Source organism: Syngnathoides biaculeatus, chromosome 1, assembly GCF_019802595.1.
Source record: "Syngnathoides biaculeatus isolate LvHL_M chromosome 1, ASM1980259v1, whole genome shotgun sequence".
NCBI lineage: Eukaryota > Metazoa > Chordata > Actinopteri > Syngnathiformes > Syngnathidae > Syngnathoides > Syngnathoides biaculeatus.
The window spans coordinates 12,153,074-12,172,001 of NC_084640.1; the positions used below are offsets into that span (position 1 = coordinate 12,153,074).

General features: G+C 41.4%; 1 protein-coding gene across 1 annotated transcript in view; it reads left to right on the forward strand.

Annotated features, from left to right (window-relative positions):
• csmd2 (CUB and Sushi multiple domains 2) overlaps positions 1 to 18,928 on the forward strand; it is a 234,610-nt gene that overhangs the window by 114,741 nt on the left and 100,941 nt on the right. The window contains exon 7 of the mRNA XM_061816677.1: positions 9,971 to 10,083. Coding sequence (XP_061672661.1) covers positions 9,971 to 10,083 — 113 coding nt within the window. The remainder of the gene's footprint in view (positions 1 to 9,970; positions 10,084 to 18,928) is intronic.

The window sequence follows — 18,928 nt, forward strand, 5'->3', positions numbered from 1 at the left end:
ATGATATTGCCTGATTGTATATGTTGTATGCATCAGTACCTCTTTTTCTTTTAAGACTGATTATCAGGACTTACATTTGAGTACCAAGTACTGAATACTGAATAATGCCATTTGTCACAAACCTCCGATGCGGGGCTGGACCCAAATGCAGGACTCCAAGATGAGGACATGATGTTAGGCGTAGTTTTATTCAAGCTGAGGTGGCACAGAAACACTGTGATGAGGATAGCTAAACACAACACTATTTTCAGTGAAAAAGATTCCTGCTGTCAGTGAATGCAACTCACGAACTCAGGGCACAACGCACAATGAACTGGCGAATGCCAGTGACCAAAACTCCAACTTAAATACACCATCTAATTACAGTCCCAATGTTAAACAGCTGTGAGCGGTGACACCAGCCAGGCCAGTGCCCACGGCCCTCTTGGACGTGGTCCAGCCTGGCTCAAGACACATTAGGATTCTATATAATCTCAGTGCATTGACTACAAAAAAAAAGAGTAAAAATAAATGCAATACTGCTTCTTGTAAATACGACAAGCTATGGATTAAAACTCTCGGGACGATTTTGGTAATGTTACTCTCTTTATGTTACACGAGGCGCCACACTGCGGTGCCCCGTCCAATTGGCCGATAGTTTGCGTGTTGGCCGCCTCCCTCGGTTAAAAGTGTTCCCAATTCCATTTGCCTTAAATGTTGTCACACAGCTGCCACGCCTTCTGTACCCAAATGTTTGTCAAGCAGAAGTGGCATTTGTGTCCAAGTATTGAATCACTAATTGTATATAATTATATATTTCTCCATACTTGCACACACACCCATGTAAAAACAACAGTCACACAACATTCATACACACTCACACAAACACAGACTATTGGATTTATGGTTCCTTAGAGCTCGGATGTTAATGGAAAGGCTACCACTTATCAACGCCAGCTTTAACGGCAGGCCGCTGAAAACAGAGGGGCGGGGAAAGAATGATAGTTTGTTTTTCATCTTCTCACAGTAGGGAGGAAAAAGTGAAACGATGCAGGGATTTATCCACGTCAGCGCACTTGCGAGAATTACTGGGCTCAGATTACAGAAGTAATCAGATAGATGGCTGGGAATTTACACGCCACATCCCGTGCGCACCCCATCGTGTGTATTGCTATTGACGTCTTCCCGTCCCCAGGCCGGGAAAGCGTTTTCACCGGATGCGCTTCAGCTGCAGCGAGAAAGGAAATGTTTTCTTGGAGGATTTAAAGGACAATCATGGAAAACAGTTTTCAACCAATGTTTATTTTAAAAGAAAAATTCAGAATGGTTTCATGAAAATCAAAACATTTGCCGCAAATTAGTGCATAAAAAACAATGTTGTAATACTAGTGAATAACATGGCATGGCCTACGGTATTTGATACCCGGAGCTGTAAGTCAATGCATTATCCTCATTCAGCCTACAGTTGAAGCCACGTTGTTTTTCTTCACACCAGCGAGATCTGCCAGTTGCAGCCAAGTGGAGCGCTGAATAGCTCCAAGACAAAATGAATCAGAAGTCAATTCCACACAATGCACAGCACACTTGAAGTATCAAGCAATCGATTCATACGATGTTTATTAAAAGCTTGACTGTACCATATTTGATCTGGTTTACAACCACTCTTACTTTATGCAATAATAAAACGGTATTTCAGACGTGTATATATCTCGATAAAATTTTGTCTCTGGTATAAGTGTTGGAAGCTTTTATTAAACATATTTTCTCGCAGGTCTTGTTGTCCCCGCCTTCCACCCTTTGCAGCATAGCAGTCACAATTTTCCCTTTGATTTCATTCTTTTGGCTTTCTCTGCTCTTTGAAACGTCAAGCATATCCTCCTAATTAGTTATTTAAACACCTCGTGAAATGTGATAATGGTTCAAGTATAAATGGCTCTGCCAGTACACCCACTTGCCTAAACTGTGTCCAAAGGATATGTCTGGCACTTTTTGTGGAGACAGAGGTCAAGATTAATACAGCGTACTCCGTTGCAAACATGGCAAGGATTTTGAATATTTACATTCCTAAAAGCGGCGGCTCGACAAGTTGAGGACCAAAATAGATCAGATTATCTCGGCTAAGCCACAAAAGATGAATTGTGAAGGGATGAAGAAGTTAAGAGTTCTAATGAAGAGACTTGTAAAGCAACCTCGGAATGGCTGTTTTTTTTTTTCAGTTTTTTTTTTTTTTTTTCGAGTGCCCTTACCCAATTAAAGGTCAGTGGCGATATTTGGTTTTATGGCGTACATAAGTACGCTCGGCTAGCGCTTCTCATCCTCGTTTAATTTGGTGTCTCCTTTCTTCTGCTGCTGTTTGATCAGCGGCACCCGCGGAACCGAACAAGTGCGCCACTCCGAAAGTAAATAGCAGTGCTCGGGCACCCCATCGGTCACTGTGTCCCTCTTATCCCTGCTGGATAATCGGATTTTATGCTCAACCTTGTTTGGAGTCTATTATTGGCGTCCCGCTGCGACGTGAAACCGAACATCACAGTGTGCGGGATCCCAACTGCGGAATTCAAAATATGGATTCCTGGCTCCGTGCTGAGTTGGAGACCTGAAAGACGTGGGGTTCACATATTCATCTGCTCATAATCCAAAAGGCTCCATTACGTATGTGATTTGATGACATACTCGTATGTGACAATAAAGCCTGCTTCATGCTTAAATCAGGTCCGTGGTGAAAAGGAACATGCACGTTTGCTTATGTAATATACAGTAGTCAATGGCGTGAGTAATTTTCAAGCATTTGAAATCATACATTTTTCATAATGCAGCTCACTAATTGGCATGCAAGAGGTTGCCCCCGTTATTCTTATTCAGTACTTACAGTATGTCCTATCTCATCTGTTAACAGAATAAATATCGAAATGAAAGCTACAAAAAGATATAGCTTTAAGTAAATTTCAACTAGTTTGGAAGACCTTAACACACTAAATAAATAATCATATCAGTGGGATCACTTTGCATGTATCCAATACAATACTGCATGCTTTCTGTGATTTATAGTGCGATAATGAATATATTTCCACCAGCATTATCATCTTCATTATGCTCACAAAGCGTCCAACTGCAACGTGTGCCAGTTTTATTGCATTAGTTTCTGTTAAATACGTGTTGTAAAAACATAGTTTCCTTATTAGTTTAAATGCACAACAGCTGTCATGTTTCTTCATCCGTGCTTCTCGCCTGTTGTCTCTTGACTCTTAATCAACTCAGTTTTGTCTTCATTTTCCCACCTTGTTCACATGATGAATCATCATATATCATAGTCACTCCCTGCTCTTTGCACTGACTGACGCCCAGGCCATGCTGAACCCCCCACTCCCAAAAAAAACCCAAAAAAAACAGGTGGCATATTTCTCAGCACATCTCTATTGTGAGCATCGTCACTTACTTGCTGATATGAGTCATCCTTCATTCAATCTGTTATTTCCTCCTTAACTGTTTTCCCCTATGGATTGTGACGTGATTGGTGTAAAAAAAAAAAAAAAAAAAAAAAAATGCTCCAGACGCGAAAGCTTGGATTTGTTTGCCGCCTGATTAATTGAAATGTCTGCACAACGATGGACTCAATCCATTGCACTTTTTGCTGCATGATTTCAGTGTGAGATGTTTAATTTGCAAGGAAACCTCACGACGCTGACCATATGATGTGCCAGATTTTGTGCATGTGTGCGCCATTTATCCTTCAAATAAATCGTCAATCCTGGGCATTAATAATTGTTAGAAAGTATGGATAGATGTATAGACTGTTGAAATGATGATGGATGGATGGATGGATGGATGGATGGATGGATGGATGGAGAGAGAGAGCAATACTTTTAACCCCATGTGAAATTCAAGTTCAAGATGCAGCGTAATTCTGTCGGAAGTGAATGTGGCTGTCATGATGATGAAATCTGTCCATGATTGCAGCTTTAATTTCGAAGAATTATGATGAGACTGAGGGAGGCATCTAATTAAAGACTCCGTAGAGAAGTTATCTCTGGTGGAGCTGCGCCATTTGCGTGCAGTCGTCTGTAACCCTTCCACTCATTGGCATGCACGTATGACTCCATTAATTCAGCCGCTGATGACTTTAACCATTCTGCAGAGCAAATGGAGAATACTCTGTAGTGTGATGCCACATAGACGAACAATATCATTTGTGAACAATTCGCTCGTTGGTGAATTACTCTTGCTCTAAAGTCACACCTCAGCTTGCTTTCTCTCACATTTGTCCCCCCCCCCCCCTATCATTGTAACATCCCCCCTATACTCTCCAACCCCTTCACTCTGGAGAAACCAGTTCGTTAATGACTTTCACTGCAGTTCTTCTCTCAGTGGGCGCCGACTACGGTTGATTATCTCACCATCGGCACTCCGCATCAGTGACATCGGAGAGAGTCAGCGAGCACTTGCTGCTCGGCGCAAACACCTTGTGATGTCACGTAGTTATGAATATTGACGAGGCGCTGCGTGCACGCGACAGCCAGCCGCTCCTGATGGAGGAAGAAAGAAAGAAAGGCCAATTGTTTTTGGAAAAATAGTCCAAACATTGACGTGTCGTGGAATGGCTGGGGAGCCTGTGCATGAGGTTTACAAATTCCTCTCGCTTTCAGCTTTCCCCTTTGTTGGTTGATCTGTGCACCCACCAGACTTTTTGGGCGTGATGACGAGGGGCACTAAAACAATAAGAAACAAGCAATTCAAACACAGAAACTCATTAACACTTGACAGGACCATAAAAGATTAGTCTCAAGATATTTGCTCAAGTTTTCTTATTCAGTAGAAATAATTCTCTTGGTCTCTGGTCTTTGGCAACGTGACTTGATACATCACAGTTGCCCTGACATGTGAGGATAAGGGTCAAAAGAAAGCCAGACTAATTGCGTGCGAATTTCTTCCTATAAGCCGCAGTGATTAAGTTGCATGAATTAAGTTTAACCTCCAACAGTTGCATTCAACTGGAGAACTTGTGATGAGTCACACAAAAATGCACTCAAACTGAACTTCAGCTTCGTCTTTATTTATTTATTTTACATCTCTTATGCCTTTAAAAATAACGCTGTAATATTTCCATTTTACAGCACATGAATTAGTTTTGCATGAGACTATTAGAGTACACAAGTTTGTCAACCCTGCTTTTTTTTTTTTTTTTAACTTGCTACCCCTGTCCTTGTCCTATCAAATATGGTGCAGTATTAATTTTCCTCAATGGATGGATGGAGCATCAGTCTATCTATCATTTGTTTCCGGAAGTTCTTCGACTGAGAGTTTGTGCCCGGCAGTGCACTATACTCTCTCCCAGACCACACAAAATCTTTAGCTGCACACAAACACACATCAACAGAAATTACACACTCATCCCTGTGTATCAGCTCATCCATCATTTATTGCCCAATACCTTCCTTTCCACTTGGCCATCAAAATCCTGCCGCTCTATCTATTTTTCTATTTTTTCCAGGAAAATCGGCTGTTTCAGCACTCTGTTCCATCCTTCCATCCTGAACGCAGACACGCACACACACAGGCTGAACGATGACATTAAAGGATGAATGACCTCCTTCAGTCTTTGTCTGTTTACAGCTGTCAACGTGCATAAATTTTACAAGGTAGATCACAAACATGCTCGCACTGAGACACTCAAAAGAGTCAAAGTGTGCGATTGTGTGTGTGCACGAGAGAAGGTGTTCAAATCCGAGTCGCCGCGATGCTTAATGAAGGGAATGATGATTCATCTCCTCCTGGCCGGACCCGCAACATTCCCGTCCTCCAAATAGCTGCGGCACGTCGTCAAGCCCTCATTATTGCCATCTCTCCGGTGCTTCTTCCTCCTCTGCCGCTATCATCATGTGTCCTCTCGGTCCGTCTGTCTTTCCTCCATCCCGTGGGTGGCGGCGCGATAATTGGAAGCAGAGGCTCCTCGTTGAAATGAAGCCGAAGCCAGTCAGGTGGAAACTTTCTCTTAATAGACTCTCCTTACTCACACACAAATGCATTTGAGTCATATGTTGCTGAATGTGCATGTACTTGCTTGTTTGAACGCTTGCATACTAAGGAAGGATTCATCTTGCCTTGCATTCAACAAAAACATCAAATGGTTTTACATACTTTGGCCTCAATTGTTAAAGCAACAGTATGCGTTGTTCTTCGGCCTCAGTAAAACAACATCTTGTAATTCTGATACAACTCATGATAGCAGCACATTCTCTTGTGTAATTTCCTGTGGGGGGGAGGAAATAATTTAGGTAAAAGTGAGTACCGTTGCGTGCGTTCAGTGGGGGACATCATAATAAATGTAGATTGTGTTTTGTTTTTTTTTTTTCTGCTTTGCAGTACACTTTGCGTTGCAACTGTATCCGGCTTCAAAGCGCAGCTCCTGGACACAGTTAAAAACGTAAAGCCACTGGGATGTGTTGAGGATTTGAGAGAAGAAAATTTGAAGTGCATACTGACATCATTTAAATCTCCTTTGTGAATTTATTTCGGTTTCACCGTTGAATCCATTGAAGAGGGAGTGAAAACTACTGACTACATATTTTCTTGCTTGTCAAAACATATCCCAAAGGAGTAGAAGGAAGTTTTCCTTTGGAAACTATTGTGTTTGAATAATGGTTGACTTGAAATAAGTTCCTTTATTCAGTACATTACATATATAAGAAGAGTTCTTCTCTCTGCGCACAAAACACGTATTGAAAATGTACCGAACGTGGCCCAAAAAGCGTTGTACAATAATGACGGTCCTGTATTGTCCCACGCCTGGGTCGCAATACTGCGCAAGCAGGACGTCATTGGCTTTTCCTAACGGATTACTTCCTCTCCCTTCTTGCCATCTTTCATCCCACTGTCATCTATTCACCACACACTTGCGATAGCCGTGATTTAGGGCCGATGTTTCGTGCCTCTCAGTTGCAATCATGCTGCGCATCTCCACCCGGGTGGCGGGCAATCTGCCACCATGCAGTCAGCCCGCCTCATATGTCCACAATCCATAATCACATCACAGTCTTTAATCTCCTCTCTCTTGTCGAGCCAGGCTCTTTGTGCTTTTACACGGCGTCCGCATAGTTTTGTTGGCCGTAAATGATTCGGGGTTGGTGTCCCGCTTGTGCCAGTTGATCTTGACTTTGATGCAGCGACAATCCGCTTCCTTTTAGCTGCCTCCACCATGCTCTCATCCCCTTCTCACCCCGCAGTGCGCCGCTGAACTAAGATGGCTACCTTCCAATTCAATTTGTGGTCAGCGTAGAGGCTATTTGCATGAACACGTGTCCCATTATAGAGCTGCTACATCCCGCCGCGAGGAGTAGAATTATGCATCTTTATAATTGTTGGTACTGATTCATCTTCCTCTTGCTTCTAATGTTCATCCTCATATCCTAAGTGGTACTAAGTGAAACACTTGGCGACTTCTCATCAAGACATAGGGGTGCAAAGAGAAGGATAAGCACCCCCAGAAATGGGGGCAAGAGCTAAATCGAATATGACAGCATTCGCTTATGGATCTATGAGTCGTGATTTTTGTATGCAGAAACAAATCACTCCTGTCTATAGTTTTCACTCCAGGCTCGGGTTTGATCAAAAAAATAATTTTACGTTACAATCACCTTATTTTCCACTATAAGGCGAACCACATTGTAAGACTCATAGAATAGACACTACAGTAGAGGCTGGGGTTACATTATGCATCCATTAGATGGAGCTGCACTAAAGGCTCAATATTGATCCTTTTATAAGGCGCACCGGATTATAAGGCGCACCGTCGGCTTTTGAGAAAATGAAAGGCTTTTAGGTACGCCTTATAGTGCGGAAAATATGATAAGTAGAGGTGTTCCTGGATGACATTACAGTAAAAGACATTCCCTACGCGAGTTATTTCTGCCCAAGTGTATGTTTTTATTGCAGCCTCTTTCAGTCTCATACTTATCAAATAAGTCTATTTAAACACCCTAAAATGTCTGCGTTTTCCTCAAAAATGGAGTAGCATTTCAAATCTAGTGTGAGCAGGAAATGGGAAAGTACTTTGTATAAAAGCCAAACAGAATTAGGACAGAATAGAAAGAGTCTTCTGAGAAAGCAGTCATGAGGTTGTGCAGTATTGCAATCTTGCGTAAAGGTTTGGATTAAATTGCATTGTATATATACCTGGAGAAAAGCAACCCAAAAATGAATTATTATACCATTATACTTCACTGTTTGGGCTCAGTGTCGGTGTTGTGCAGTAGTTTTATAAGAACGTGGCATTGCATTTCGATTAAAAATTATGTTTGTGAATTTGTATTAGTTAGTCAAGAAGGTGAATCACGTCCGTATTAACAACAGGATGGAATTGATGTGTAAGATAAAGAACACTGGCACAGTAGCCTACTGCATCGCCAGTAAGCCCACGAGTATATAAAAACGACACAAATTAAGGAATATTTTATATTTCATGTATGATAAACAGGGTGTGCATGTGTGCACGTGCGCCGTGACGAGTCTGCCTGTCATACAAAGGTGCGTGGTTTATGGTAAAAGGGTAAGAATGATGTCCCCCGCTGATATTTATGATTTATGACAGAGATGGATGACTGTGTTGGAAAATGAGATCGGGTTTGTTTGGGTGAGCTCCGGCTCCGCCTTGAATAAAACGTGTCCGCGTTTCGACCTTGTGAACGTTTATGAACGTGTTTGGCATGACTGACACAGGTGCCGCCTCCTTCCGCACACTATCTGTGTAATCAATCGGTATAATAATATATGGGTATTTCAATACCCAGGCTTAAAAATAGCATCTGCAGTGAACAATTATAACCATATCATCATCATCATATAAAGTCTATCTTAAACCGAAAGAGACGAGGATCTGCCCGCTAAGTTGCTGTAAAGGGAATAGTCTCTGGAAAAAAAAAAAAAAAACACACATAATGATTGCCTTTTCCAGGACAATGCACGCTAATTAAAACTAATTATTGAAATATAATATTCAATTTGTGTTTCACAAATTCCACACGGTGGACCTTTAGCACAGCAAAGCAAAGCGCAATTCAATAAAAGCACAAGAAGTCATAAAGGACTCATAAACGTTATATATTTATTTTTGGAACTTGAGCAAAGCAAACAAGTAAAAAGAAAGAATGTAAGCTCTACACAGAACATATTAATACAGGAATTATACATCTAATTGTTGTTGTAGCAGTCACATTTGAGTTTTGCCACTTCACTTATATACAGTGATCATAATATAAAGCGTCTTTGAGATGTAGCAAAAATTAACACTCACCAGGTCATGGTAGTAAATCCCCATTTCTTAATAATTCTTGTTAACTGAGTACGAAATACACCCAACCAAACAAATATGTAATTGTGTTGTTACCTTTACAAATAAGTGTATTTTATCTATTTTACCCTGCTCAATTTGATACATAACGCATATCGCTGGTCTGTGTGGAAACTGTAATAGTGCAATGGGGGAAGTGGGTTTTTTTTGGTTTGTTTTTTTTCCACGTGCATTCATTACGCATTTTGCATTTTCCATCTTTCCCTTACAGAAGTAGAGTTTGTACTGCACTGTATATGTACTCTGCTTCTCTCCCTAAATCGCAAACATATTTTCTGTTTTGGCTAACTCGCACATCTAAAATGCTCTGCGTGGTTATTAGGGATGCTTTGTTGACTCAGGGCTTGACAGTTTTATGTTTGTCTACTCAACTGTTTGCACATTCTTACACGGTGTTTGATTCACTGCATGATTGCGGTCCCTCGGTCTGTGCTGATGGAGAAAATCCACGGCGCTCCTCTGTCTTGAGGAGTTGTCATTTGAAGTAGCTTCTTGATGATTCATGATCTCATTAAAAACAGACACAAAGTAAAACTTAGCCCTCAATGCTGTCATGAAGCAGCTGGCCAGATGCGTGACCTTGCAGCCAACCCTGTTGTTGTTACTTTGTGTGTGATTGTTATGGTCTCTGTGTTCATTTGTTTGCAGGTTAACTGGGTTCCAGGTGCCGTCACCCATTGTAAGCACAGGCTCCAGACTCACTTTGTGGCTGCTATCTGACTACGCCGTCAGCGGCCAGGGATTTAAAGCATCCTATGAAGGTAACGTTCCTTCATTGTTTCCCATTAGAACACAAAACGATGCTATATATCATCCAGCTGACCGCTCGTAAAAGATGGTGCTAAAAGCGAGAAAATACGCTCTCCAAGGGCGGAAAAAGATTATCCGAGGATGGCTTGTTAAGGAAAACATTAGGATGAGATGTCCTTTGCTGAAGCATCCTTCAAGGCCGTGAGTAAACGTCTTCAGACATGACTGATTAGCAGCGGGCAATAAAGTAGCTGCTTTTGCGTGCTTTCATTGAAAAGCACTCCATCTAGTCGGGTTATTATCGGTTCCTTCACAGAGCAGGGTGTGAGGCTTCATCATGGTGACACGGGATACTTTATGACCCATGCGCTAATGATATTAATGACTGCACACCTCAGGCCCGTGCGGGTGCAACAGCGAACCCGGGGAGGGGAAGCGAAGACGAGTGAGTCGACTAATTAGGCTAATTACCTGACAGAGGGATTGTCAGTCTTTTTGAGGTACCGTGAACGTCGGGATGTGGCTCAATGGAGCTGCGTCAAGCCGCAAGGGAGGTTTGGAGACCACATTGCGTGACTGCGTGAAACCGAGGAGCAAAGAAAATGTTTACTCCGCCGGGGTGCAACTGGTCTCATGTTTGCTTTCAACAAAGACCAAAACAGAGTAGACATTTTTTTTCTTGTATCTGATCTTACAAAATCTTACAACAAACATGTTTACAGACCATGTTTAGTGCTCTAAATATGGAACTGTGCAATGGCAGTGCAATTATGAGTAGCTGGGGGAGTAATAGGAAGGTTAACGTCTTTTGAGCAATGTTTAATATTTGTGTTAGTTATTCATTGTTGGTTACTTTCATGCCCGGTGTTGACGCCTGTGTAGACATTTACCTAATATTTGCGCGTTTGTGTATGTGGGATGTTACATGTGGTCTGTGAATGTTGACACGGTGATACTGAATATGCGTCGCTTGAAATGAATGTGTGAATAAAGAGTTAAATGGTAATGGCATTGAAAGTGGTGCACTTGGACCAGCAGTGTAAATCCCGCTTAAGACCATAAGAAGTGAGTTGTTGAAATGTCGCTTTAGGTCTCTGGTTTCGAGAAGCCAGCTTGAGCAGAGGACACTGGATTTGAGCCTTTTTCCTGCTTTGTTGTGATTGCTTCCCAGTTCCAAGAGGTCCAAGAGAGGAGGCAACCCCCACATTTCAGAGGCAAAGTTTCACGTATTATGAGTCATCGAGTGTCGATAAGTTAGTCAAGTTATAATCTTGAACTATGAATGTCCAAGTCTCATTTTTCTTCATTTTTCTATCTAAAGTAAGTATTTATTAGAGTATGTAAGACGTTAATAGGAGTGTGGGCAAGATTAATAAGAGCCCGGAAAGGTTCATACACCTTGAAAAAATATGTATATATAATTAAATTTAAAAAAATTGTGGTCGCAACGGTGGTAAAAATGGTTGCGGGGGTGGTCCGGAACCTAACCCCCACAATAAACGAGGGATAAAAAAAATGCGAGGATGACTGGACATTTGTGGTTCCTGTTCTGTGGTTCATAATTACTTGAGTAGCGGTGTATAAATATTTAAAAACAAATGCAGGTCAGTGTTGGTCACTCGGTATAAATAATTGTATGGTAAACAGTCGTCATTAGCAAAGTTTTACATTCGCGTTAGTGTTAGCGCAGGTTCATTATAAGGAAGGAAAGACTGCTGAAGTTCATTTCCCCTCCTACACTCCCTCTGGAAGCGGGGCCAACGGTGATGTACTGTACGTTGTATTTGCTTAAGGGAGACTTAATATTTGCATAGTGTACATTATATAAAGTAAAGAATGACGAATTTGTATGTGGGCGATTACTTCCAATAATATGACTGGCGCGTTTGTAGTACGAGAGAAAGTGGCTTTATATTGACAGCTGTGATTGGATTACAAAATACAAACCACGCTTGTATTTTTATCAGGCCCAGCAGTACCAACAAACAAATTTTGGGGTGCAAGTCTGGTTACACTTTTCCGCTTGTTTGTATCATTTAGCGGCTCTTATGTGCATGTTCTTTATGGGCCTCCATTTTAAAAAATATGATTGTCTGTCACGTCTGGTGAGCTGTTTTTTTTTTTTTTTTTTTGGGATGTTTGTTCCCAAGCGCAATTTGGGTCTAAACTCATGTAATCTGTATTACATATCCGTGACTTTCAGCCCACATATCAATTAGCCCAAGCGCTATGTGGTAAACTAGCCCGGGTCCTCAGTAATGGCTGAGACCACTCAAGAATTTCTGGTCACCATGACAACCTTCACTTTTCTTGTCATCTCCCTCTTACATCTCTTTATAAATTATTTAGTCGTGTTTAATCAGTTGTTAGAGAGAAAGTGGATAATGGACAGAGGGGAATTCAGAAGTTTCTTATGATATCTTTTGGATACTGTTTGTTAGTTTTTGTGGAAGTGCACTCCAGTTCTTTCTTTCTTTTTTTTTTCTTTTCTTCTTCCCTTCTCATCTTGTGGCCCTCCGATACAAGATTACTCTTTCCTAAATAGCGCTCCCAGAAGTGAGGTGATGATTATCGAGTTATGTGTTGCAGACGTTGTCTTTCGTCAGCTGTATAGACGATGCGCCTCCCATCTGGGTCAGCCAAAGAGGAAATGCATAAATAAACATTGCTGCACGACTAGAAGCAGTCTACTGTATAATGAAGTCATTTCATATTTTTTATATCCCTAATTTTTCTTTTTATTGCGCCGGCATTATTTTATTAATGATATTTTGGAGTGATATTCGGAGGAGAGCAGTGGAGTGGGAGAAAGTCGAGGCTGGTCCAGGTTATCCCCCTTGATGGAAATATTTCACTCCTTTGAAGTCATTTTGTCGCAAATGAATGTGTGATGACGCGGACAGCGTTTAAATCCTGCCATCTTAAACTTCTATTTCCAATCCATAGGGACATATGCACGGATTATTAAGGAAGCCAAATCTTTTTTAAGAAGGAATACATGAGATAGGGTACTTCCGAGTTTCAGGAAATGTGTAAAAACTACAGCTCTCTCATAAGTTTATTCGCTGAAAACTCTAGTCCACCAATATCAAATGTGACTTTCACCCTGCAGCATGGAATATTAATTAATAATCAACAGAAACAATGAACAAATTATCATAATACATCTCAAACGGTCAGTGAAGACCCAGCAGCCACGTGGCCTTTCTCTTCGCAAGAATGTACATGCATGTTTGTTCCGAGGGTTTAAAGTCATCTCCTGTGGAGGATAGATATTTTCATTTTATTCTTGCGGCTGTTAACGCTCACTCAAATTTGTCACTTGCAGGCATCGTGCGAGCATTCTGGGCGTGCGTGTTTGATGAAACTGCAACATAGTCAACAAATTTCCCGTGACATGCTCAGAAGAAAAAAAAAATGTTATGTGATGTGAAGTGAAGCCGACCACCTTATCCTCTGACATGCTTCAAGTGTAATCAAGCATTTATATTTTTCCCCAACTAAAATGTTGTGGTAGAAAGTATGCTGAAATTCTTTATTTTGGGCTTGTGCACTCTTTTACGCTTCCTTCTGGACACATTGTTTGTTTTCTGGGTGGATGGACAGCGAGCTAGAGACTAGTGGTTGTTTCCACTCTGATGCTAAGTACATTTCCACACTGTAGTTGCACCCAAGCGGACGTTCAAGCGCGTGTGTTCAAATAAGCGATCGCTTGGTGTCATGTGCCGCAAGAACAGAAAGGTCATCTTTCTATCTGTGACTTTACAAGATCTAGTTTACAGTGCCGAGGGGTTGACTACATAAAACTGTCCAAGTCAGAAATGTGAACGGCAGTTGGGGGCTACCAGCACTGTGAATGTCAGTACCTATGACATAGATAAGCTTTCACTGGATTCGAGATCACACAGTAACAATCCCACACACATCCTATTTTTTCCCGCCCAATTCAGACACGTGGAAAAAAAAACATGCTCCAATGTAGTCCTACTGTAACGTTGTGAGGTTTAAATTCATGAGCGACAACCAAGAGGTATGTGTTTAGCCTAGCGCGACACTCGGCCTATCTTTAAAAGCGACTGACAATGAAGTACTTTTGTCAATGCCGTGTTTTTATTTTTACTTTGCTGAAAGGCGCACGGTGCCACCTACTGTTTCCGTAATGATTGACTAGACTGAGAGCACCTACAAAGAGGAGAGGGTTGGGGTTAGAGGGCACCAAATGGCGTGAAAACTGCAGCATAAAGCCCACTGAAAAAGAAGGACGAATAGTAGTTAAAATAAGGGAGGTGTGAAAAGCTTACCGAAAGGTAGACGAGGGTGACTCACAGTTGCGAGGCAATGCGAGGAGCAGGTCTGAAGCCCAGCGGCACTGTTCTCGCATCATTATTCCTGCGCAACGCTCGCCCTCCACGGCAGCCATGCATTTTTTACTCGTTTGTCCCCCCTCCCAAAAAAGAAAAATCTCAAATAATGCTCTTATTTCTTCACATTCCAGTTCATTACCTCGAGCAAGCACCAAATGGTGAAAGGTCAGAAGTAATCACTGTTTTGGGGTTGATTAGCACGGTTAAGTAGAAAGCATAGAACACGTTGCTATGAAACAGGTCCTGGTTTTTGGGAGGGGGTGGGGGGGGCACTAGAAATGGTGTACACCAAGAAGTACCTGAGAACTGTTTGGAGCATGCCATGCAACACATGCCACACCCGCATGGTACCTTATCTAGATATCTCTAAAATGTTTCAAGTGCATTTATCCATTAGTTCTTCCATGTGGCAGCATTCTACAATATCAAATTTGCAACTTTACATAAGTGTGTAATTAACAGTCTTGCTTGGCCTCCTGTAAATGTCATCTTCCCTCCCCTCAGGATTGTAGGCTTTTGATGTAATTGCAGCCCTCGCCCCCCCAAACTCTTTCCCCCCGCCCGTTCAACATCCCTCATCAGCTGTGATTATGAGAGAACCGGTCACATCTTTTCAATTGTTGTTTCAAGGACTATGAAGTACTTTGATGGACAACTTGCATAGTTGCACCAGAAGAAAATGGGTAGCATTAGGATGGGTTGAAGTTTAATAAATAACTTGGCTATTTTTTTTTTTTTTGTGAGCAGCCAATCAGACTTTAAAATGACAGCACAATATAGTTTATAGTCATTATTGTCAGGCATGGGGACGCCAATGTCCTTGTAAAAATACTGTCATTCTCTGACCCATTTCTTTCACTTGTCGTGCTTTTTCAGTATCCCGCTTTTTGTCCCCTTAAAAGTAATTTCATCCCTTCTCGTCCAGCCCTCTCTCTCCTCAGGATTAGCCGCTTTTGCTCGTTAGCACAGCAGCCCATTTCTCCCACGTTTCAACTTCGTCCCGGTCCACAATCCCTGTTTTGCGTGGATTTGTGGCTGTATTGTCTTCAGATTAGGTTGTCATTGTTTCAGGCTGCGATAAGGTAGGAACTTCCCACTGCATATAAACTCCCACCAATTTCTTTCAGTGGTTATGTATTAGAAATGCCCAAGAATATGGGTGAAATTTTAGGACCACTGCAAAGTAGAACCTAAACTAATGGTTTCATTCAGTTGATAGGATTGATTAATTGGATGATTAAGTGAATGAATTGATGCAATATGCTTATTGAAATGTTCACGTGTCCGTTAAGAACTGGTTCCCACCCAATCACAGAAGGGCATAATAATATCAATGAACATTCGCACCTATGAATCTAAAATGTATCCTCAGAACTGAAAATCCCATGCAGCTATGCAGAAAACATCGAGATTGCACACCGAAAAGCCCTGAAATCCGTTGTGCCATCCATGCCCATGCTCAATGCAAGTTTCAAAAAACAATAAATAATAAAAACAATCCCATACCTGTATTCACGGAGATGCTTGACTGTTGGAGGTTGCAACAGGGGCTTTGCTGGTATGTTAAGACAAGAAATTAAAAGAAACATAACACCACGGTGAGACCGAGATAGCATGCTGAGTGCCAATTACCAGTCGGTGATTTGTGAGTGGGATCATTTTATATTCATTTCTGGCAGGAGATTGATACAGTCCATCTTCGAGGTAGGTTGTTTTTTTATTTTTTTCTGTATGCGTCTTTTTGCATAGAGGTTCCCATGGACCTGCACAGGGCCGGGCCATAAATTATCACCCACTACTATATTCCGTGCTGCTATAAATGTGTTCGTCTTTTGAGATTTTTTTTAAAATGTTTATCATATTCCTCTCTACCAAATGACTAAATTGATGATTTTTTTGAAGGCATTTATGGGAAGTATGTTTTGTAGCATTCCGACTTCACTGCTGCTTAAGGCTCCCCTTCCCGAGTTCCCCGTTTCCAGGTTTCGATCAAATCCCGCTATTTTGCACTCTCGGTATTGCAGTGAGTGCTGACTTCCTCACGTTGACTGATTCCAATGCATCCCCATCAAGTGTGTAAGGAGACAGCAGCATAGGCAGCTTTGGTAAACCCCTGTTTATAATTAAGCAGCTGCACAACAAATCCAATTAAAATTTCAGCCGTGTTATCTTCTGTGATTAAATACCCAGATGGTTATGAACAGGAAAGAGTGCATTTTCAACCCGGACTATAATTGATATCAAACAACCGAGCGCCTACCCTGCTTCCCTGTTTAATCATTTACCCACACTCTACTGCTCTACTATTCTAATGACTAGTCATGCACCAGGAAAGAGTTATCGATCGAGCATCGCCTCATCCTTCCTCCGGTCCGTTTCGGACCTTATTGCCTCTAGGATAGCCGCTCGTTAGCCATCTAAATATCGAAGGTCAGTCATGAGGTCAGCAGAATACACTTTGGGTTTTCACAACTAATATACGACAGTATATCTTGCCGATTGAGTTGATTTCTCTGACTAGATTGTTGTTGATTTTTGCCGCATTGCCTCGAAGTAACTAAATGTGTGGCATGCAGATAAATAGAGATCAGTGAGCTGAAGTGCATCAAATGGAAGCAGTGTATTAAAGGAGAAACTCACTGTTAAGTCTCCAAGGATTGTTAGTCGATCTGGGATCACATCTTTGAGAACTCACGCTGGAGTTGAAAACTAGAACAAAAACAGCAATGCCAGCAAACTACCTCATTTTATCAATAAGGCCTTGGCTTTTTCGGATAGTGTGAATTTGGGAAGGCCACAGGGAAGGTGGCAGTTCCGGGTTTTGATTGAACTGGAGAAAGTGACAGTATCTCAAAGCGCAAGTCATGAATGAAACTGTGATTGATTCCCTATTCCCTTCTAACCCCAGATATATCATTGAGCAAATGCATGAATATTGAACAATGATACTTAATATATGGTTGGTAATTGTAAAATCAGAAAGATTGTTTTTCACTGGCTCATACAGTGGATCCAATTTTGATGATATTGCCACGTATCCGAGGGACAAAATCAGGTACTATTGTATAACAAGGTATGAAATCTTTGTCAGAAATACCTGATCATATGACCCCAAAAAAAAAAAAAAAAAAAAAAAATTAGGAAATGTACCTTGACGTTGAATAAACCTGCAGTGCTTGAAGGCATCAGCATTGTGATCTAATCTTTCATTTTGACTATTTTCTCTTATCATATTACTCTTGTTTTACCACCACACCGAATATATGAAATGAACCCTAATGCAAATCTGAAAAGTAAAATAATGTTCTCATCACCCCAGCTTGACTTTAAACTCTGCATTGCACTCACATGGTCATAAACAACATCACATTTTATTGGTTATTACAGATCCAATACAAATTTTAGCACTGTGGCGCTTGCTAATCCACAATAATTTGCCATAACATCGCCCTAATAACATATGCCAGTGCAAATCAACAAGATTTAAGCGCATACTCCGCACCTGGAAATTCACTCCACTGAGCCGCACGGCGGGTAGCAAAGAGTTGAAAGGAAGGCAGGGAAGTGTGGAATTTCGGGGAGCCGACGGGGTTGACTTAAGGCACCGATCAGTCGATCCACTCCACCATTTTTCTACCTCGAGCCAGTGTTGCTTTTAACTTAATTAGGGCGAGATGGTTAATACACTATTTATTGACATTCCTGTGTTGTTAATGTGACAGGAATATTTCTGTATGACTGGAAGAAAGATATCTCTCCATTTGAAGGCCTCAACTGCAGAGTGTTATGACAGGCGGTAGAAATTAAATGTAAGAACGGTGATTGCTTTTTTTTTTTTTTTTGAGTAGCTTAGAACATTCTAGATATTGGAGAGTTTACAGGTTTACTGAATTCTGAGCAGATAGGTGCATTTTCATTGGGTTCATATTCCTCGGCACGTTTATGGTCTGGTACTTCCTGTTCACATATTCCTCTCTGGTGTGCCTCGGCTGTTTCCAAGGCAACCTGCCGAGCAAGGGAAGGGCAAAACAGGACAATATGTAAGAAAACAAAGCAGTACAAGAATTGATCAGACTCCCTCTTAGTGTGTTGTGATGCATGTGTAGTTTGGTACTTTTGTTTTACCAGTAGCAATATTTTTTGGGTCATTTTTACTCATCATATTCTGTATGATCAGTGAACATTTTATTTCTGAGCTACACCAATTAAGACAACGTTTACGACCGTACTGAGCCGACAAAGAACATGAGATCTACGTTCTTTTTTTTTTTTTTTCGTTTGTTTTTAATTACATGAGTCCACGCAACACAGATGGTGTGATGATTGTGACTTTGCTTGAGGCTTCCCTTGGTTCCCTATCAGTCGTAGCACATATTGGATTTGATATTCCCTTGTACAAACATCATATCTGCATGATCTCTACGTCTCACCCCAGCAGCCTGACATGTCACCTTGCTCTTGTATTGAATTTGCTATCAAATGTATAGCAAAT